This window comes from Hibiscus syriacus, unplaced genomic scaffold, assembly GCF_006381635.1.
Source record: "Hibiscus syriacus cultivar Baekdansim isolate YM2019G1 unplaced genomic scaffold, ASM638163v2 tig00013285_pilon, whole genome shotgun sequence".
NCBI lineage: Eukaryota > Viridiplantae > Streptophyta > Magnoliopsida > Malvales > Malvaceae > Hibiscus > Hibiscus syriacus.
In genome coordinates, this window is record NW_024062299.1 from 1391030 (window position 1) to 1411622 (window position 20593).

The 20593-nt window shown below is 36.4% G+C and overlaps 7 protein-coding genes across 9 annotated transcripts; 2 read left to right on the top strand and 5 right to left on the bottom strand.

Annotated features, from left to right (window-relative positions):
• The first annotated feature begins 370 nt into the window (after positions 1-370).
• LOC120206079 lies at positions 371-1320 on the top strand. Its single transcript, XM_039205829.1, has 3 exons — positions 371-489; positions 573-778; positions 990-1320. The coding sequence occupies exons 1-3, from the start codon at positions 382-384 to the stop codon at positions 1213-1215; spliced, it is 540 nt and encodes a 179-aa protein (XP_039061760.1). The 5' UTR covers positions 371-381; the 3' UTR covers positions 1216-1320.
• A 53-nt stretch (positions 1321-1373) lies between these two features.
• Positions 1374-1928, bottom strand: LOC120206080 (oxygen-evolving enhancer protein 3-1, chloroplastic-like). Its single transcript, XM_039205830.1, has 2 exons — positions 1635-1928; positions 1374-1536 (listed from the first exon to the last, which is right to left on the bottom strand). Exons 1-2 carry the CDS (start codon positions 1911-1913, stop codon positions 1438-1440), a joined length of 378 nt encoding a protein of 125 aa, XP_039061761.1. The 5' UTR covers positions 1914-1928; the 3' UTR covers positions 1374-1437.
• An 862-nt stretch (positions 1929-2790) lies between these two features.
• On the bottom strand, positions 2791-3531 carry LOC120205895 (oxygen-evolving enhancer protein 3, chloroplastic-like). Its single transcript, XM_039205662.1, has 2 exons — positions 3421-3531; positions 2791-3093 (listed from the first exon to the last, which is right to left on the bottom strand). The coding sequence occupies exons 1-2, from the start codon at positions 3529-3531 to the stop codon at positions 2791-2793; spliced, it is 414 nt and encodes a 137-aa protein (XP_039061593.1).
• A 922-nt stretch (positions 3532-4453) lies between these two features.
• On the top strand, positions 4454-8980 carry LOC120206081 (kinesin-like protein KIN-14C). The gene is made up of 17 exons (XM_039205831.1): positions 4454-4498; positions 4591-4830; positions 4923-5067; positions 5138-5247; positions 5336-5455; positions 5566-5769; positions 6130-6339; positions 6418-6492; positions 6606-6752; positions 6827-6965; positions 7048-7157; positions 7473-7634; positions 7714-7934; positions 8245-8326; positions 8426-8530; positions 8612-8716; positions 8801-8980. Exons 1-17 carry the CDS (start codon positions 4454-4456, stop codon positions 8978-8980), a joined length of 2400 nt encoding a protein of 799 aa, XP_039061762.1.
• Positions 8981-9283: 303 nt separating this feature from the next.
• On the bottom strand, positions 9284-10021 carry LOC120205826 (sulfite exporter TauE/SafE family protein 2-like). Its single transcript, XM_039205619.1, has 3 exons — positions 9883-10021; positions 9683-9805; positions 9284-9603 (listed from the first exon to the last, which is right to left on the bottom strand). The coding sequence occupies exons 1-3, from the start codon at positions 10003-10005 to the stop codon at positions 9295-9297; spliced, it is 555 nt and encodes a 184-aa protein (XP_039061550.1). The 5' UTR covers positions 10006-10021; the 3' UTR covers positions 9284-9294.
• A 687-nt stretch (positions 10022-10708) lies between these two features.
• On the bottom strand, positions 10709-13739 carry LOC120206082 (cysteine-rich receptor-like protein kinase 10). 3 transcript variants are annotated; one of them, XM_039205833.1, is made up of 7 exons: positions 12893-13739; positions 12650-12802; positions 12445-12563; positions 11797-12007; positions 11478-11715; positions 11249-11399; positions 10709-11176 (listed from the first exon to the last, which is right to left on the bottom strand). In XM_039205833.1, the coding sequence occupies exons 1-7, from the start codon at positions 13680-13682 to the stop codon at positions 10853-10855; spliced, it is 1986 nt and encodes a 661-aa protein (XP_039061764.1). In that variant the 5' UTR covers positions 13683-13739; the 3' UTR covers positions 10709-10852. The 3 variants fall into 3 exon arrangements, with proteins under 3 accessions (XP_039061764.1, XP_039061765.1, XP_039061763.1); XM_039205834.1 differs by having other exon boundaries at positions 10710-11176; positions 12445-12566; positions 12650-12796; XM_039205832.1 differs by having other exon boundaries at positions 10710-11176; positions 12445-12566.
• A 972-nt stretch (positions 13740-14711) lies between these two features.
• On the bottom strand, positions 14712-15201 carry LOC120206088 (cysteine-rich receptor-like protein kinase 6). Its single transcript, XM_039205838.1, has 2 exons — positions 15130-15201; positions 14712-15057 (listed from the first exon to the last, which is right to left on the bottom strand). Exons 1-2 carry the CDS (start codon positions 15178-15180, stop codon positions 14749-14751), a joined length of 360 nt encoding a protein of 119 aa, XP_039061769.1. The 5' UTR covers positions 15181-15201; the 3' UTR covers positions 14712-14748.
• Between the last annotated feature and the right edge of the window lie 5392 nt (positions 15202-20593).

The following is a 20593-nucleotide window of genomic DNA, read 5'->3' on the forward strand; positions in this document are numbered from 1 at the left end:
TGATACATGCCATTTAATGTTTGATTCATCAGCTAAAAGTATCTGAAATTTGTGTACCATTAGCTGTTGAAAACCTTAATCCAAGACCCGAAAACACATCTCAGGCATTGATCAATGTTTCTAAATATCTACTTTTCTTGTCATCCGTGGAAGGAATATGAATTTAAAAAGAAAAAGGAAAGAATAAAGAAAAAATGTATGAGCAAAAAGAAGCTTTTTTTTTAATCCAAAACTCTGAGCTCACAGCCATCACTTTCGTATTTGTTACTAATCTGCATTCCTGTTCCCTACTTTATTCGTATTCCCCTCTTCATCAAGAATGCAATTTGCCCTTATAAAGGGTCTGCAACCCTATTCATTTGTGTTCCATGCCAGATTATCATGGTAAACATGGCAAGAAACTATGGGTTTCTGGTTTGTATGCTGATCATGGCTTTGGACATTACTGCTGGGGTACTTGGCATTGAGGCTGAAATAGCTGAAAATAAGGTATGCTCAGGGGCTTAGCATGTAAATAGAATTGTATCCTTCATTTTCTTTTTTGGATGGTCCTGTGGTTCTTCGCTAAACAGGTGGAGCATTTGAGGATGTGGATTTTTGAGTGTAGAGACCCCAGTTTACAGGCTTACAAGCTCGGTCTCGCGGCATCGGTACTTCTCGGCCTTGCCCATGTTGTTGGGAACTTGCTCGGTGGTTGCGTGTGCGTTTGGACGGAGGAGGACTTGGACAAAGCATCTGCAAATAAACAATTAGCCGTGTGTTCCCTTATTTTCTCATGGTATGTAATTCTTTTCGAAGTTTTTTCGTGTATATAGAGATCTTTAAAAGTTGTATTCTCGTATTTATATCTCATGATGCATCAACATGCAATGTATACAACAACTTTTTCTTGGTTGTGTTTTGTTGATATCGTATCCATAGTCGGTATTTTCAACACAAATGAAGATTTCGAACAACATAAGTCTCTTCTTATGTCCCTCCGTATCCAGGATAATATTAGCAGTTGGATTCACAATGCTGATCATAGGGGCACTGTCAAACTCCAAGTCAAGGAAATCATGCGGCATATCTCATCATCGTCTTTTGTCCGTTGGAGGAATTCTATATTTCATTCATGGACTTTTCACTGTCGCTTACTATGTCTCAGCCACTGCAGCAGCCCGAGAAGATCGATCAAATAGATCTCAAGCCGCCGCCGCCACCAGTGTGGCCTAACTTGCCTTTCCTTACTTCTCCAAGCTTTGTAACAAAGCCAATTCTACATTCTTTTTCAATTTGCTGTATTGATATTTATATAACCATGTTAATGGCTGTTTTTTTCCCATTTCTTGTTAATGAAATCGAAATCTTTCGGGTGAACAAAGTACTTCCAGAAAATTGAAAATGTGCCTCTACAAACGATGAACAATTCTTACATCAAAATATAACAAACAATGTTTAGCCAAGCTTGGCAATGACATCGTTCAAAGCTGATGCAGTCTCAGCATAGTACTTCTCTGCTTTAGGTGTGCTCTTGATCTTGGCTGCATGGTCAAGCTATACCAAAAACAAAACACATATCAGAAATATCATTCATGATAAGCTATTACATTTCGTCGAATGATACGAATTAGTCCGTAAACATCGAAACTTACTCCGTCGATGGTGTTGAAGAGCTTCTTAGTTAGTTCATTGAGAGACTTCTTCTCATCTTTGGGCTTGGAAGAGATGACAGTTTTAAGGTCGTAGCGGAGATACTCGGCCTTGAGCTGAAGATCGTTCATGACATAGGGCCATGCCTTTTTGTCAATCAAGCTCTTGACACCAAGAATGTCCTTGGCCAATATCCTTTGCCCTCTAAGCTGCCTGAGCCGGAGTGAGTGGTTGGATGAAGAACCGATCTTTGTAAGGCAAAACAAGGTCTCTCGGCTCATCGGAATTCAGAGTTCTGGCTAACAACGTCACATATACAATGATTCCATTTTCAAGACAAGTTCGGTTTTCATGTTCTTGCAAACGAAAAGGTAATTGACAACCATCTAGAAGACTAGAACAGCTCTTGTCATGTTCATGCTTGGTTTATGTATTTTTTAGGGGTAACTGCATTATAGATCCTTAAATTATGACGCGGATTTTAAATTGATTGCAAACTTTAAATTGTTCTATTTGAGTCCTCATATAAAATCTTATTAATCAAGTTCTTCCATTTGCCTAATCAATAACTTGGACATTAGACACCGACTCAAATGTGATATAAAAACATATCTAAAGCATATAGACCAAATTGCAAACAATTGTGAATATTTCATATTTATTGAAAAATTACATTAGCCTCTTCAAATTTGTTTATCTTTATCTCAGCCCCAAGTCAAAACTTGTAATTTTAGCCTCCAAAAAGTATCTTGCATGAGTTAGGTGTACACATATTACAGTTTGATACATGTACTGCTAAATATACTTCATTTCAAATCCAAACTAACATGCAATCTCTATATTATTTTAGATTGATCACCGATATCTGATCTATTGATCAACTAATCTAAATTCAGTACTTTAGAAGCTCATTACGGGGGTGATTCTCCCACCCCAATTTACTCCATTCACAATATTAAGATTTAAATCTCTGACCTTACTTAAAGGATTTAGTGTCTCATTCCACTAAATCAACAAAGTTATTGGTAACATGCAATCTCTAAATTGACGAAAAGAGTGACGAAAGGATCCTATTGATGCTTTGAGGATTCACTAAGAACCTTCTGAAGCAGAGACTAATTTAAATTCTGAATGATAATTCGATGACTCCTGGTGCAATTAACCATTTTTTAAACCATCACAAATCAAGTAAAGTGATAATTTAACCATCAAAAGATGTGTAGGAATTGCAAGGATAATGGAGGACTTACGCAATCCACCAGAGGGTGGGGGAGGAGGGCCAAGCTTGATGCTTCGAGCATCGGCAAGCACAGCTTGAACAAAGGAGCCAGTGGCCAGACCAGCAGCAACAAGACCCAGCATGGCTCTTCGTCCAGTTTCAGTCTCAGTAGGTGCCTGCTGAGCTCTGATGGTGAAACCAGGCCTAGTCACAGCCAGTCGATTATTGCTACCAATGTTCAACTGAGTACGGCCACCAGACCCGGTCCTGATATTTTAATGGTCTTAGGTCAGAAGGTGATGACAAGAAGACAAGTGGGGGCCCATACCTAGATTTCTCCCATTATTAAAATGGGGCTCCACTAAATTACTATATTTTCGAGTTTTTTTAAATAAATAATGATGTTTAATTTTTTTAATTATTGGGGCTTACTAAATTATTATATTTTTGAGTATTTAAAATAAAAAAATATGTTTAAAAATATTTTTTAATTATTAAACTTAAAAATAATTTTAAAAATGGGTCCCTCCAAATTTGGGGCCCTAGGTGGTCGCCCCCCTGGCCTATGCCCAGGGTCGGCCCTGACGGCCACCGTGATGGAGGCTGCCTTCGAGCACGGCCTGTGAGGAGCCAAGTAAACCAGCCATCGATGCCATTGCTTGTGCCATGTCCGCAGCCATGGACTCAACTATTGTCACTAGTGTTCAACTTCTCGATCCACTATACCATAAATATTCAAATAAGCAATCAATTCATATGCTTTATTTCTAAAATATAATGTATTTTCCAGGGCATAATATACTTATTTTATATTATAAAATAAAATTTAACTATAAATTAAGTAAAACTAGAATTTAATTCCGTTGGACTAATCATAATTATTAAATTTATAAACTATCAACCACCTGAATATTATGATTTGGACTGATTTTTAATTTTTTCCAAATTTTTATTTGACCCCAAGTACGAATATCAATTTAACAATCATTTAACGGATTTTGATCCGATCCAATTTGATAATGTCAATTTAAAAAAAAAAAAGTTTAAGTCGAGTTCAAGTTTAAGTCTAAAAAAATCTATGATCCGACTCAAGCTAAAATAATAGTATAAATTTCCTATATATATTTAGAGATAATAGTTATAATATATATATTTTTATTTTTTTCAATTAAATTATTATTTTATCAAATAAAAATTAAAAAAAATATTTTTGTTTCGAATAAGATAAAAAATTATCTTAAAAATTTAAGTCAGATTAAATTTGAATGAAGAAAGTTTATTTTCAGATTGGATTGATAAAAATCCGACCTAACCCGTCCAAAATGAAGTAGTTACCGTTAAGTACTATTTTTTTATTTCATAGGATATCCCGCCAGATCTAATTTCAAATCAATTCAAAAATAGAGGCTCCTCCCCAATGTCTCAGCGCTCTCTGTCCTCATTTCCTTTTTCAAAACCCTAACGTTCCAATTAGATCCCCAAATTCAAAATCTACAACAAAAATCAAATCGACCTTCAACTCCACATTGCAACGGTCCAGATTCAATCCTGTTCCGATTCCGACTATCACTTGGTAGCAACAGTTTCGACTGAGTTTCAACTATGGCTTCTCGCAACCAGAATCGACCTCCTCGCAGCCCTTCAACTGTAAATGAATTTTAACTTTTTCCTTTTTTTAATTCCTTTTTAATGTTTCTATCTGTTTGTCTTAATCATTTGCGACTTTTAAAAAAAATCAGAGGAAGGAGCTTGGAGATGAAAATCCATTAGATAAACGGAGAAGGCTTGGAGCAATGGGAAGAGGAGCGGGAGCTACAGGAACCGGTCGAACACGACAACCCTTTTCTGCTGTTAACAACCGCCAAGAGGTCACTTCAGCCGTCGCTGCCCCCGAGGAATGTTCGAATCATGAATTCACAAAAGAAGAAGTGGAAGCGATATTGAACGAGAAGCCGAAAGCAAAAAAGTTCGATCTCAAGGTAAAACTATAATTGTAATTATTTTACTTTAAATTTAAACTTTTGTTGTTGATTTCTTGTTAATTGTTGCTGTCGGTTATTATTTACTGTAGGCTAAATACGAACATGCAGCGGACCATAATAAAAGGCTAAAGCTTTGTGTGAAGTGGTTTCAACAATGTGATGAGAATCATGCACTGGAAGAAGAGAAGCTTAAGAATTCATTGGAATCTGCTTTGAAAAGATGCATGGATACAGGTAATTGGACTGCTTCCAAGGTTAATTAGAGTTACTGATTGATTTAGTTTATTAACTTTTGATTCTACAGAGTTGGAGAAGAAAAACAAGGAGGAAGAACTGAATTCTATTATTTCTGAATTAAGGGACAATAATACATCTCTACAGGAGAAGCTTTCCAAGGAAGTGTCAGAAAAGCTCGTAAGATACTAATCTCTTAAATCAGTCTTACATATATGTTTCTCTTTAATGTTTTATTTACATGTTTGTTTTTTTTTTAAAAAACTAGGATGCTATTGAACGCCACACAAGTGAAAATGAAGCTAGGGTTGCTGCTGAAAAGTCAGTTGCTTCACTGACAGAAGAGCTTGAAAGAGCTCAGCAGGATCTAGCAGCTGCTAATGAGAGGGTAATACATGAATATCTCTTATATATAGTTTTTCCTCTCCCTTTTGAGAATTGATGCTATTATTGTTGATAGTGTTCAATTTTCAGGCTGAACTTTTTTGAATTTTGCAGGCTGTCTCCCTTGACAATACACACAAGCGATTACAAGAGTATATCCTGAGTCTTCAACAATACAATTCCAAATTAATCAATGACCTTGAAACAGTTCGTGAGTCACTCAAACGAGTAGAAAAGGAGAAACTGACAATAGTTGAGAATCTGAGCACTTTAAGAGGCCACTGTAGTTCATTGCAAGAACAATTGACCTCGTCAAGAGTAAGCGTTTATATCAGCCTAATTTCTCTTATTTCTTTTGCCTTTTCCGCTTCCATATTCCATTTCAAGTGTTTAAATGGATTTTGAAGACCTCCCTTTGGTGTGGTTGGGCTTTTTATCTTTCAAGTTTACAGTTGTGACAGATTTTTCATGATGACTAATTCTGAACTAATAAGTAATTTAGTCTTTCATGTAATTTTTCTGTTTTTCTTCTCAACTTAAGAATGCAACATGAACTTATTTGATAGGTGGTTCACTATAAACTTAATGATCACACCTGTTCATTCTTTTGGCACCGAGGTCTGTATATTTGAGAGAATGATATCATGTTCAATATATTTTGGATCTTACTCTCCTCAGGTTTCACAAGATGATGCTGTTAAGCAAAAGGAAACATTAGTAAATGAAGTCAAATGCTTGCGAGGGGAACTGCAACAAGTCAGGGATGATCGTGACCGACAAATGTCACAAGTGCAGGCACTATCTGCTGAAATTGAGAAGCACAAAGAAAGTACTGGAAATTCATTAGCAGAATTAGATAACTTGACAACAAAATCAAAATCGTTGGAGGTAGGTTGGTTTTGTTTTCCTTAAGTGGTAAAATGGTTTTTGGGAAAGCTTTCTTACATGCTAGGTTTCTTTTGGCAGGATACATGCTCTTCTCAGAGAGAGCAAATAAGGATATTGGAGCTACAGCTGGCTGCCGCAAATGAGGAACTAAAGGTACCAATTGCTTGAAATTAGACAGGATTGCTTGTGCATTATTTTGTTTTACAAAAATAGCATGAATGTAGTTCTTGATATTTGTAACTTGTTCTCTTTTTACTGTATTTTAGATGACCGATTTGTCGGCTTCAGAAACAAGAATGGAATATTTAGAAAAGAAAAGAATGGCGCAAGAACTACAAGATCGGTTGGCAGATATGGAACGCAAACTTATTGATGGAGAGAATTTGAGGAAAAAGCTGCACAATACTATTCTGGTATTACTGTTTCATCATCAACTTTATTTGCAATTTATTGTTCTGTAATGATGCTAAATTATCTTTAATTGCAGGAACTGAAAGGGAACATCCGAGTTTTTTGTCGGGTACGCCCTCTATTACCGGATGATGGTGCTGCAGCAGAAGGTGCAATTATCTCTTATCCTACATCAACAGAGTCTCTTGGCCGTGGCATTGACTTGAAACAAAGTGGTATGAACATTTATGCTCTTTCTTTGTTATTCATTTTTTGTTAAAGATCAAAGGCTTTAATCTTTTTTCTTTCAATTGGCAGGACAAAAGTATCCTTTCACATTTGACAAGGTTTTCAATCACGAGGCTTCACAACAAGATGTTTTTGTAGAGATATCCCAATTGGTACAGAGTGCGCTCGATGGATATAAGGTGGCCTAGCTATTTTATGCTTACTTTTCTTTTTTTTGCAAACTTAAGCAAATTGTTTATGATTGTAGAAATGTAGTATATGGCGTATAAAGATTCTTGTATCTCAAAATTGAGAAAGATTTGCATTTAAAGTTAACTGATTTCTTTTGCACTTGACATTACTTCATTGAAGCTGAATTATTCAATGTTTATGGTGTTAGTTGAGTTATAGAATTATTAGTACTAGTCTACGATTGCTATATGATCTGCATTGATTTCCCTTTGATACAAAGGAAATATGCATTAACAGATTGGTGTGGTTTATTTGCTTTGCAGGTTTGTATATTTGCTTATGGACAGACAGGTTCAGGTAAGACTTACACCATGATGGGAAGGCCAGAAGTCCCGGAACAGAAAGGTTTGATACCGCGTTCCTTGGAGCAGATATTTCAAAGTAGCCAGTCCCTGAAAGCACAGGGATGGAAATACAAAATGCAGGTAATTTATTGAGCTTGATTTCAACTTATCGTATTGGTTAATCATGGTTTTCACCACACCCTTTCCAATATTTTGTTAGGCTTCAATGTTGGAAATATACAATGAAACCATCCGAGATCTGTTATCAAATAATCGATCAGTTGGTTCAGATCCAACACGCTCCGAAAATGCAGTTTCCGGAAAGCAATACACAATTAAACATGACGCGAACGGTAATACATATGTCAGTGACCTGACCATTGTTGATGTTAGCAGCATAACTGAGATTTCCTCCCTTTTACGGCAGGCTGCTCAAAGCAGGTAAATTGCTTAAGTCTTGGTGTTTCCGCCATAGTATGTTATAGAGTATCTCTTGCATTAAGCATACCTTTGTTTGGGTATGTTTCAACAATGTTATGTTGGAGTTAAATTGTGTCATAAATTGTTTCCCAAAATATTTTCGATGGGAGGATTAGTTTCTTTTAAATGATTGAATGATATTATTAACCATCAAGAATACGGTTGCCTAATGTGGGTGCCAAATATGCAATGCCTCATGAGTTTTGTTCAAAACGACCATGCAAAAGAACAGTTCTGACGTTCAAGGGGGTTACACTTTTCTGCTTTGCAGGTCTGTGGGCAGGACTCAAATGAATGAGCAATCCTCAAGAAGTCACATGGTTTTCACATTAAGGATATTGGGAACAAATGAGGTAAATATCTTTTCTTTTTAGTGCTTTTATCTTGTTTTGAATCTATCGATAAGCCCTCTTCCTTCTGTGATACTGACGTTTCTTTATTTGTTCTCTTAGAGCACCGAGCAACAAGTGCAGGGAGTCTTGAACCTTATCGATCTTGCAGGAAGTGAGCGACTATCAAGGAGTGGTGCTACTGGAGATAGGTTGAAGGAGACTCAGGTGTTCAACGTACCACAAGATTTGTCTGTTTCATAAATTATTCTTTCGATGCATTATCCTAACCTATTTCCATGAACTCAGGCCATTAACAAAAGCTTGTCATGTTTGAGTGATGTCATTTTCGCCTTGGCAAAGAAGGATGATCATGTGCCTTTTAGGAATTCCAAGCTGACATATCTTCTCCAGGTAAACTAATCTCGAAGATTGTCACTACTTTAATACGATGTTTTCGCACCTTTAAAATTCATTTTCAAATTGATAAACAAACAGCCCTGTCTCGGTGGAGATTCAAAGACACTTATGTTCGTGAACGTGTCACCGGATCCTACTTCAATAGGAGAGTCGTTGTGCTCTCTCCGCTTCGCTGCTAGAGTGAATGCATGTGAAATTGGAGTTCCCCGTCGTCAGATGACCTTGCAGCCTGCTGATTCTCGGCTGAGCTGTGGCTGAATTCGACGTTTTCTTGCATTTTTTTATAACATCGAGTAACCGATTAGAAGGATCATGATTTGATATGGCTTGGGGTTTGTATCATCATCTGTAGAGGCTATGCTTTAGCTTACTACTACTAATCTGTATTCTTAGATTTTTATGTTGTGTTTCTGATTGGTTGACCGGAAAAACTCCAATTTCCTTGGCTTTGTCACATAGTATTAACTCTTTAATTGTTGTATGATAAAAAATTATCATTTGATGAATACATAAACAAACAACTCTTCATTTCCAAGGTCAAATAGAGATACAAATTTATACAAAGTTGATTTTCAGCATTGTAGTTTGAATCCCATATAACTCTGTGATCTATAGTCCTCCCAAACATCAAGAACTCGGAAGCTAGTCATCAAAACGGCACTCAGTGCCATTGCGATACCGACCGAGAACACGATTAGTGATGCTCTCCCGAATTCTTTTATGGCTTTCTGCACCACCACTAGTCCGAGAAGCGATGCTACGAAACAAATGACTGAGAATACAAGGGCGGTCCTGGTTTGCTCCATGCCCAACAATAAATACTGAAACGCAGACATTGTGGACGAGAAGAAAACCATGAAGGAACAAGTAGCTGCCGTTACCTGCATCGAATGAAAAAAGTGACTGCTTTATAAGCATTCCTAATCATGTTCTCGGTCGGATAAAGTGACAATATTTTACCACAGGGGCTACCCCAACTTGAAGAAGAAGTGGGCTTATCAGCACTCTACCCCCGATTCCAAAAACTCCACCCAAGCCTCCAGCCATTAGAGCCATTAGAGGGAAAATAAGTTTGTTAACCTCCTTCACAAGTAAAGAACAAAGGGTTTTCAGTTTGGACCCTAATAATGCTGAACTAACCCTAATAATCGGTCACGCACCTGTTTATTTGGACCCTGGCTCGCTATAGGCTCTTTTCCACAGAGGATCCATGCAGTAAAACCTATAGCAAGTGGAATTTGGAACAATGAGAGAGCCCAATATCTTACTCCACAAGGCTTCATTGGTATAATACCCTGCAGGTTTTGTTAAACAGTCTCCCAAGGAAAGATCAATGTATAATTGTTTTGATTAGATGGATGTTTCGTCTTAGTGTCATAATTGGTGTTAGTCATAATTTAACATTAATACAAAATGTAGGCAGATAATCTGAAAGCGTGTTAAACTCGAGCTTAACTATTAAGAGATTTGTTGTTATCTCTTGAAGTCTCGAGTTTGAGTACCACAAATGTTAGCGATATAAACATTTATTATTTAATGATTGAGAATATTTGAACAATTATTATGTTATATTAATAATAATAATTGTCACTGTCTCGAGTAAGGTCCAAAACAAGGCAGCTTTCACTTTCCTCTTTAATGGAGAGTTTGGTGAAAAGAAAGAGACATCTGCCCATAATTAAACCTGAGTCCTTTTTCATTTTCATTACCATGTTTTAGCGATATAGATTCTATTTATTAGATGACAAATGGTGGATCCTATTTCAGATTAATGATGGCCTAATTCTTGTAGCATGTGAATTTGTAATTGGGGGATGGTATCTTTGAAAATGTTAAAATATTTAATCAGGTAAGTTAATTATTTAATTTAGTTCTTACACTGATTGATGTAGCATTTTCATGTGATATGGTTTAGGAATTCATAAAATAATGTTTTCAAAAGCAGAATATTAAAAAACATCAAGATCACGGGCATAAATAACAGTATAATGCCCGCTAGTTAAAGTACACAAATTCTGCTACTTATAGAAATCATAATCGTACATTGGGAAAACGAAAGCTTATTCAACATTGGCAATAGCTATGAACCTTCCTTGAGGTTAAGGACGATGATGCATCCTTTAACTCGCATTACCGGGGGTCCAATTCAGTAATAGATACTTCATTGATGGACAATGGAATGGATTGACTGGTAGATTCAAGCCCTTTGTATGGCATACTCCCATCCGTTCTACTGTGAAGCACAAATGCCGGTTCTTTAGGCATTGGTAGTGTGGCAGAGTAACTGTTAAGCATGAGAACAACGGTAGCCATCGTCGGCCTATCGGCCGGATCTTCTTGAACACACAATAACCCGAGTTGAATACATCTGATGACTTCATTTCTCGCGTAATTGTCCCGAAGAACAGGGTTTAACAATTCCAGGGGTCTCTCATCCTTCCATAGCTTCCAAGCCTGCATTGGTTCACCCAAGGTTGAGTGAGTTATTAATACTCGCACAAGGCCAAAACACTTATTAATACTCACGTAGTTAATGAGGTCCTCAGCACCATCTGTTTGATAGAAATTACTGTTCCTTTGGCCACTTATGATTTCCAGAACTAAAACACCGAAGCTATATGCATCCGATTTCACGGAGAATTGTCCTTGCATCGCATATTCCGGAGCCATATAGCCGCTGTCCAACCAGTAACATATATCAGAGTAATGAAGGTGTTGGTCCATTCAACCATTAGGGTGCAATGCAACAACTTACTAGGTTCCGACAACTCTTCTGGTGGTTCCTTGAGTTTGATCGACACCAAAAATCCTCGCCATGCCGAAATCCGATATCTTGGGGCTCATGTCTCCGTCTAACAATATATTGCTGGCCTTGAGATCGCGGTGGATGATTCGAAGCCGAGAATCCACATGCAGATAAAGCATTCCGCGAGCAATCCCTCCTATTATCTTGTATCGTCTCGACCAGTCAAGTTGTCCTTGTTTTGCAGGATCTAAAACGAAAACAAGCATTTGTGTTTACAAAATCAGTCTCTTGAAATTCTCAGGTCTTGGCAAAGTATGTGAGAAAATACCGAAAACAAAATAGTCCAGGCTCTTGTTGGGCACATATTCGTAGATTAGTATCTTTTCTTCTCTTTCCAAGCAAAAGCCCATTAGTCTCACTAGATTTCTATGTTGAAGCTTGGCTACCAACACGACCTCGTTTTTAAATTCCTCTGCACCTTGGCCTGAACCTCTTGATAGCCTCTTCACAGCTATTTCTTGTTTGTTAGGAAGGACACCCTGAGCATATACAGACCACTCTCCAATCATTAAATGCACTTTGCTCCCCCTTTTTTTAATTATAATGATTCATAACTGATTCATTGGTCTACAAATTCAGATGATATACTATAAAAATTCAATTAAGAACGATCATTCAATTCATTTTATTCCATTACAACATCAAAACTTGAACATTCGACCTTATCTTGAAAATATATAGTTGTTGATATTTCAATGAATAATTATATATCAAAATAAACATATTTTGACACATTGAAATGGTTATATTTTACTCTCCTATAGTCGATATTTCATCGTTTTATTTGTTTATATCATTTTCGAATTAAATTTAAATTATTATTTTTTTTATGATAAAAACAGGTTGGGTCAAATTTGACATCACATTGATTGATTTAAAATTTTGATTTGGGGGTAAGAAGTGAGAGTAACTATACCTTGTAAACATCACCAAAACCACCTTCGCCTAGCTTGTTAGAGTCTGAAAAATTATTTGTTGCTGTTTCAATTGTGGTAAAATCATACTGCAATGCCTCTACAGTGGTTATATCATACCCTGCTGCATACCGAATACCAAAGAGTGTCAATTTCTTTGTGTGTGTGAAACACAAGGAAATAAAATTGTTATGGCTAAAAACATACCATTTTCTGCCCGGATAGCATCGTACTTCTTCTTTCCTCTCCTCTTTAACACCCAACAGGCCAGGAAGAAAATCAAAATGATGACAGCAATTGGAACAACAATGGCGACAATTATTGGCCATGATCTTCGGCCGTTCCCGTTCCCTCCTGAAACTATAATATGCAGCGGTTATGTATTATAAGGTCGAAAAGGATAAACCTGGAGAATGAAAAAGAACTTATGAATGGAAAGTGAGGGTATACTTGGAGCTGGAGGAGGAGAAGGTGGAGGTGCAACTGCTGTTTGATTATAGAACAAGTAGATTTCATATCTAACGTTGCAGCTAGGACTCAGCACTCTTCCTCCTTGGCTTCCTCTTGGAAGATTTCCTATTGCGAATCGTAGACATCTATCGCAATCCGAGCTTGACAAATCCGGTGTACACTGACCCAGGCTGTACAGTGTTTGAATACTTGATGATAAATTGGCCGCTGTTGCTCTAGCGGCAAATTTTTTAGCACCTGGTGGTGTGTTTGCGGCAAGGGTTGCTGTCTCACTCATCATCGCTTGCACTTGCTGGTTGAATCGATCTTGGTCAGTGATATTCTGAGAGTTAAACAAGACAGTTGCAGGTTCTTCGGCCTCGGCAGAAAAGATGTTTACGTTCGAGTACCGTATTAGGCACTCGTCGTACCAAGCAATCGCTATCATTTCCACGGGACAACGTCGGGAGATGTCGGTGGCAGCAAAGGTGACGCACCCTTGGCAGACTTCGGCAGAAAGGTCCCCACGGCAGAGGAAAAGACCGTATACCGTGTCAGGGTTCCTGCCAGCGGTTGTGTTGTAGAAACCATTCCCACGGGTGCCGTTTGACGACAGCGAAGCCAATAAGCTATCGCGATTACCTCTGTGAGTGCTGTTTACAGGGAAAGTGGTTGTGTTTGGACAAACGTGGTAGCGATAAGTACCCTGCTGAGCTTCAGTAGCAGGGCTAAGCAAAGCAAGGGCTATTACTAACAGCAACAGGTTCATCAAGGCTACGAGCACACTCATTTTTTTCACTTACAAGAAACAAGTTTCTTTCTTTTAGCTTGGAATACCATAAACAAGTGAGGATACTGATTTATAAAAATGTATGAATTAATGACATGGGTGGTTTTAGTAAGGGCTAAAGTTGCAATCATAGAAGGTTCACTGATCCTTAGAAAAATCTGAGTCAAACCAATTGATTTTTGAGTGGTTTGATTAGAAAAATCTGAGTCAAACCAACATGATTTTTAGAGTGTTGGTCTTCGTGTGTCCTTCCCTTGTTTTTTCTTTTCAATTGATCGATGGAGTTTTCATAAAATGCCAACCAAGTTTGCTGGAAAAGTACGCGTAGGGTTTAAAACATTTGAATAATATTGTGGATCATTTTTCATGGGGACCTTTTAACGCATAAACCAAGGTGTCTTGACTTAGTGGAATTCCACGCCACTCATTGACTTGCTAAGCTATTACATTAGACTTTTATGTTTAATTTTTGTGGTGGATAAATGGTTAACTTATCGTGTTTTAGGTGTTAGAAATTAATAGTACTATTCTTTCTAAGCTATTACATTAGACTTTTCAAACAAAACTTCAATGCCATGTTTAATTTTTGTGGTGGATAAATGGTTAACTTATCGTGTTTTAGGTGTTGGAAATTAATAGTTATACTGCAAAAATAAATTGCTATATTGGTTATTAATATAATAAAAACAAATTAAAATTTGAACGTGTAGCGGATGAATTAGTGTTTTGTATAATCTTTGAAATGAAAGTAACCCACTAAAGTTAAATATGATTGAAAATCAATAATAAACAAATTGTTCTCATAATTTCAATAACAACCTCTTAAATCAACAATCTATAAATGATAGAAAAATTCTCCCAGTGCAAAGACACATAATTATTATAGATAGAAATCGGACAGAACAAGCAATGACAACAACACATATGGGCAAGGGACATGTCCACCGATACTATAGGATTCCTCTTCAACATTTCTAACATTTAGTTGTACTTCCCTTGTAACAAGTAAACAAATCGAATGTTCAATAACTTTTGATAGGCTAGATTCCATAAGACAATGGTTCATTCAACGGGGCAAAAAATTTGAGATTGTGACCTCATTAATTGAAAGCATTCCATCATTTGAACTGGATTCGGTTGGTTCTGCGACAGCACGTCTAACATAAGATGCAGGTTCAGCTGGACGAGGAAGCATCATGTCATTGCTTGCTAACATGACAATCACAGATGACATGGTTGGTCTGTCTGCTGGGTCTGCTTGCACGCACAATAACCCGATATGAATACATCTAAGCACCTCGGCAACCACACACGACGAAACAAGGAGCTGATCCACTACTTTCATTCCTTCATCTTTACACCATAGTTTCCATGCCTACATTCATGGCTTAAGATTATTAGTACGATCAGTATGTTTGAAAAGAAAAGTAGGGATAAAACAACATACAAAAGTTAGCAGGCTTTCCCTGCTGTCTGAAAGATGAAAACCATTGTTCATTTTTCCACTTATTATCTCTAACAAGAGAACTCCAAAGCTGAAACATCAGATTTGATGGAAAAGAGTCCTCCCATAGCGTTTTCAGGTGCCATGTATCCATTGTTTTAGACCATGATGTAAAATCGCTCGAATAAAATGATGTATTGGACCCCTATTTTATATAGGGTAAAGTTTCCTATTTACATCCAAAAGACTAAGGGACTGTTTGTTTGACTCTGAATTGAATCATTTAGGTCTGAACGCTGAATCGGACAGCGTGTTTGGTTCGCACAAAATCATGGCTCTGAATGATTTAGAGGGACTGAGCGATTCAGACTAAAAAAGCACGCTTAATCATTCAGTTTTTTGATCATTACGCTAATACCCTATTTCTTACCCCTCTCGTTCTTGTTTACAAGCCCAAAACAGATATCAATTCCTCTACGTTCTACAATCGATTCATCCTCCTTCGATCGTTCATCCTTCTTCTGTCGTTCACCTCCTTCGGTCGATTCATCCACCGTAGAGAACACAACCAGGTAATTATTTCTTTGTCTTCATCTTCAAACTCGCATCCCTCGTCATTTTCGTGGACTCATTTGCATTCGGTTCTTTTCTTTGTTACTTCTTCTTCACCATCTTCTTGTTCCTCCACTGATAAGTAACTCCTTTTCTTCAATCAGTTAAATCTTTTGTTAGATTTTCGTTTCAGATCTCGATTTCAGCTAGATTCTTTCCGTCTCTTTGTTTCTTAGAGTTTCCAGTCATTTATTGGTCCATTGTTTGGTTGTTTACTTCAAAATTCTTACATTTACTTCGCTTTACCTGCTTGTTGGATCCGTGTTAATGTGCTTTGGCAAATTGATTTGTTTTCTTTCCTGCTTTTATCATCCCATTCAATATGCCAGGATATTATTTCCGCTTTTAGACTTTTTTCAAGTTGCAATTTTTAAATATGAAAACTCCAAGATAAAATGGAACGGAACTATTATTGAGAAAAACCTTCAAAAATCGAAATCGAAGTGAACAATATCTATTTCTTTTAACTTTAATGATGTTTGTGCTTCATTTGATATGGGGTTTCTATCACTCAATGGTGCCATAAGTTCGGTTCCTCTAGAGATGAGATTGAACCACCTGAAAGTTATCGTGTACTGTGAACCCATTTTATAGAAATTTTAGGAGCCATTTTAGTTTTATTTTAAATTAGGGAAATTGTTCCTTCTGAACCAAGGAAGAGTTTTTATTTATGTGATTCTTAGATCTGATTGTCAGTATGATTGATTTGGTGCAGCGGATACAATATGCAAAGACAAAATCTGATTGTATTGTGTAAATGTAATTATTGAAGTTATGCATATATGACTTTAATTATTGTGTAAATGTAATTATTGACTCTAAGAAGTTGGTTGAATATAGCAAAAACACTCATCACCTACATGTTTTTGCTTTTCAAATTATTCCTCGTGGTTATGGTATTGTGACGGTGTTTGATGATTATAAAAATGCTCACCTAAAACAATTTGCTGCTGACTTTGTTTCAATATGCAATAAATGAGCTTCATAAGCCTGTGTCTTGAATAGATTTTGTTGTCAATCTGTGTTCTTTTGTGAAGTAGCAAATATGCAGTTAAACATTCTAGTTCATGAATAAATCATTGACATAGATCATGTTGTTTGAGAACCATGTCGATAAGACAGTGTTAATGTCCTCCGGCTTCCATTCAATATATAAACCTGAGCTTGGGTCATTTAGAATACATTTGTAACAGAAAGCTAGGGAACTATGTTTTGCTTTCATTAAGCACTGCCACTATGTCAATCTGCTTGCAAAATTTGTTACAAAATTTAATGCTTGCAAAAGTTGTGAATATTGTCATGTAAGTGAAAGAGTTGAGCTGTTTTGCTTGAGTGTTGAAGAATCAATATTGCTGCACTCTGCGTGACATGGCCATGTTTTATTTTTACGTCCTCAATAGACTCTTTTTTGAATAATCAAAGCGTTCTATCGTTACTTTGGTACTCTGATGTTGCATATACCCTGTTTGATTTATGGAATACAGAAGTTATTATTTCTATGTTATTTTACTTATTCATTTATGGTTTATATTTTAGATCTAGAAACCGAATTCATGGTTCTGTTTGTAGTTAAAGTTTGGTAAGTTTTATATGCTTACATTTTGTCCATTTTAATCTATTCATTATATAACATGTTAAATGAACATGAGATGTGAAGTTAGTAAATTGTCTTGTTGTGGCTTTCGGAGTGTCTCTTGACCTTAACCATCGAGCAAATTTATTTCCACAGGTTTCTTACCTCTTGAGCAGGGCAAAAAATTATAGCCAGTATGTTTGAAGGAAATGATGGTATTGCTAACCTCATGATTCAGTGAATAGGTTAATATCATCTGAATATCATAAGGAAACAAATAAGACGAGATAAATGGAGTTGAATGGGGTCCTCAAGGCAATGAGTATATGGCTAATCTACGTGATCACATTGCTAATCAGTTGTTTTTAAATGCTTCAAATTAATATTTTTTTTGGGTTGATTTGTCTAGAACAAAAGAATGCTTGTTATGTATTTTGTTTCATCAAAAACATAAACCACTCTTTTATGTCATTTCATGTTAGTAGATTTGTTTATTATGAATGTTGATAATTTGTCTAAAAAATGTGTTTTTAAGTTACTTGATTTTATATTTTGTTATGATTGTTGATAATTTGTCTAAAAAATATGTTCTTAGCACTTATTCACAAAGTAGAAATAAATAAATTTTTTTGGCACAAAATCATACATAAGGGTAATATGGTCATTTTTTCCATTCAGATGTATTATCAAACGAATTTTCTATTCAGAACTATATCATACAAAGCCTCTTAATCATTCAGACTGCTAAATCATTCAGTGTTAAACCATTCAGTTTTAACAAACAACTCCTAACTCTTTGTAACTGATATTGTGGTAAGAAAGAAATATGTCCACTTCCATTTTTAGGGCAATAATATGGATGTTGAGTGATTGAGGAAATTAAGGAGAATCGTCTTATCTATTACTTCTATGACTCTGTCTGCCTTTAAGTACTAGCACTATACCAAATGTTTTCATTAAGTTGTGGATTTATTATTGGTTAATATTTTCCACCCCAATCTCATTTTTATAATGCAGAAGTAACATGCTTGCTGGGTTATATGATGATGGCCTTTTCATAAGCTTTCCATGAGCTCCTGCAGACGTTTATATGATGATGGCGGATGAGTGTTCTAAATTGATAACATTTGCTTGTTAATTCTTCGATCTTATGGATTTATTTTTGTTGATTTGATTGTATTATGCTTATTTTTGTGCAATATCTTATTTTCCAGAATTAGCAGTAAAAATAGTGCATTCTACATTATTTTATTATCTGGTCATGACTGAAGACATAGACACGAATCTGGGCATGACACGGTCTGACGTAACAGTTTATAGAAGGTCCAGTCGGCAGCAGTTTTCTAGAAGATCTAGCCAACACCTTCTGGAAGATGGACAGACAGAGATATCTTAGGAGAATTATTTTTAAATATTAGAGTTTGAATTTGAAAAACATTTGGAATTATCTTTAGGATATATCTCTTATTTTTTTAGGAATTATATTTTCCTTGTTTTTAGGATTTTGAAAGGCTTATAAATACCCTCTCAGGGTAAGTCTAAAGAGACATTCAGATTTCATTCTTCTTCTTTGCTTTTGGTTTATAAAGTTCTTCTTTTCTTTATTTTCAAAGTTTTTGTTTTCATTTTTATTTTATTTTAAATTTTATTTTTAAATATGCTAAGCATGACTTTTGTCATGCTTAGCTAATTTTCTTATAACTCGGAAAGCTAAGTGATGACTCAATTCAATATGTGAGAATTGAAAAACTCCTAACATCTTTAGGATGTCACTATCAGTTTCCTGAAAAACTTGAATTGTTAATCGAATTATCCTTTAAAAATCAAAACACTTTCTTTTCAAAAAGAGCTCGTTGGTCTAGATGTAGTTCTGATTTAATGTTGGGAGGAAAGATAGGCGAATAACATATCCGACTTCCCGTGAATACACTTAACGACGGTCCGCTAAGGGAAACTGTGATTGGGTTCGATTCTTAGAGAGAACATAATCCAAGTTGGAATTTTCCTAAACTAAAACTATTTTTGCACTAACGACGATTGTCGTAGTTGGTTTAATTAAAAACTGGATTTCTAAATATTGGCCTTGGGAAAATTGGTTACCAAAGTGAAAAGCAAGTTACAAGGATAATGCCTTGTAGACTGTAACCGTCATGAATCCCGAAGTGAAAATCCAATTACGATGATCAGAAACGAATCGAGTCAAAGCGAGGCCTAAGGCTGCTTTTTACTATAGTTATCTTCAAATATTTGTTTTCCTTTATTTTCGCTTTAAATTATTTTTTTCTTTATTCAATTATTTTTATCAAACCTCCTCCCTCATTTTTATTTTTTGCATATCGCCTTGTCAGAAAGCAAGCGGAGATCGGATCATGGATATAAAGATTCTCTACAAAGAGTCGACGAATGGAGGAGCTCATTGGAGAAATGGGAGAACTACAGACAAGGTTTGAGGAATAGTTGAATCAGTCTCAGGCCATGAATGAAGAACTAAAAAGTCATATCTTTCATCTCTAACAAACTTTGCTTCAAGTACAAGTTCCACCTCCGTCAATGTAATTAAGAATTTCTCTTGAAGAAAACAAAGCTTTACGGAAAGAAATCAGAGAGCTGAAGGGCGAACTCCAGCAATGTCAAATTCAAATAACCATATTGGAAAGAGAAATCAACCGCATCAATGTTGGGTGGCTAGACACATATGAATTTTACCACTCTCTATTAGGGGAACGAGAGCGTATGATGGGTGAAGCCATAGCACAAATTGGTGAAGTAGCCCGATATACAAGTTATTTGAATAACAGGGCTACGATCATCCAACTCCACACTAGTCCAACTTCTGAGTACACACTGGATATTATTGCAACCATGAATAAAATTGCAAAGTAAAGTTTAAGGGATAGACTCTATGATGTAGGGGAATCCGAGATAGATGATGCTGAGTTGTCAGATTGCACCTTGATGGCGCTGAGATACCATGAGTTGGCAGATCAGCGCAAAGGCGGGAGTTGATTGTGATATGTTCCTCATTGGGGCTGTTTTGAGTGCGTTTCAGTCTTTTAGCCATAACTTTGGCTACGAGTATCGGAATTGCACATAAGACCCCGATTCAGAAATTCTCTTTCGATGCGCACGCTGTCCACATTGAGCATGGCTCCACGTGGCCTTTTTTTTTTACCTCAAATTCTACCGTTTCCCCCTCCGAATCACTAGTTTTATTTATTTTTTACTATTTATGGTAATATTTCGCTTGTCAGTTAGGAAGTCATTTTAAATCCGATTTGGGCC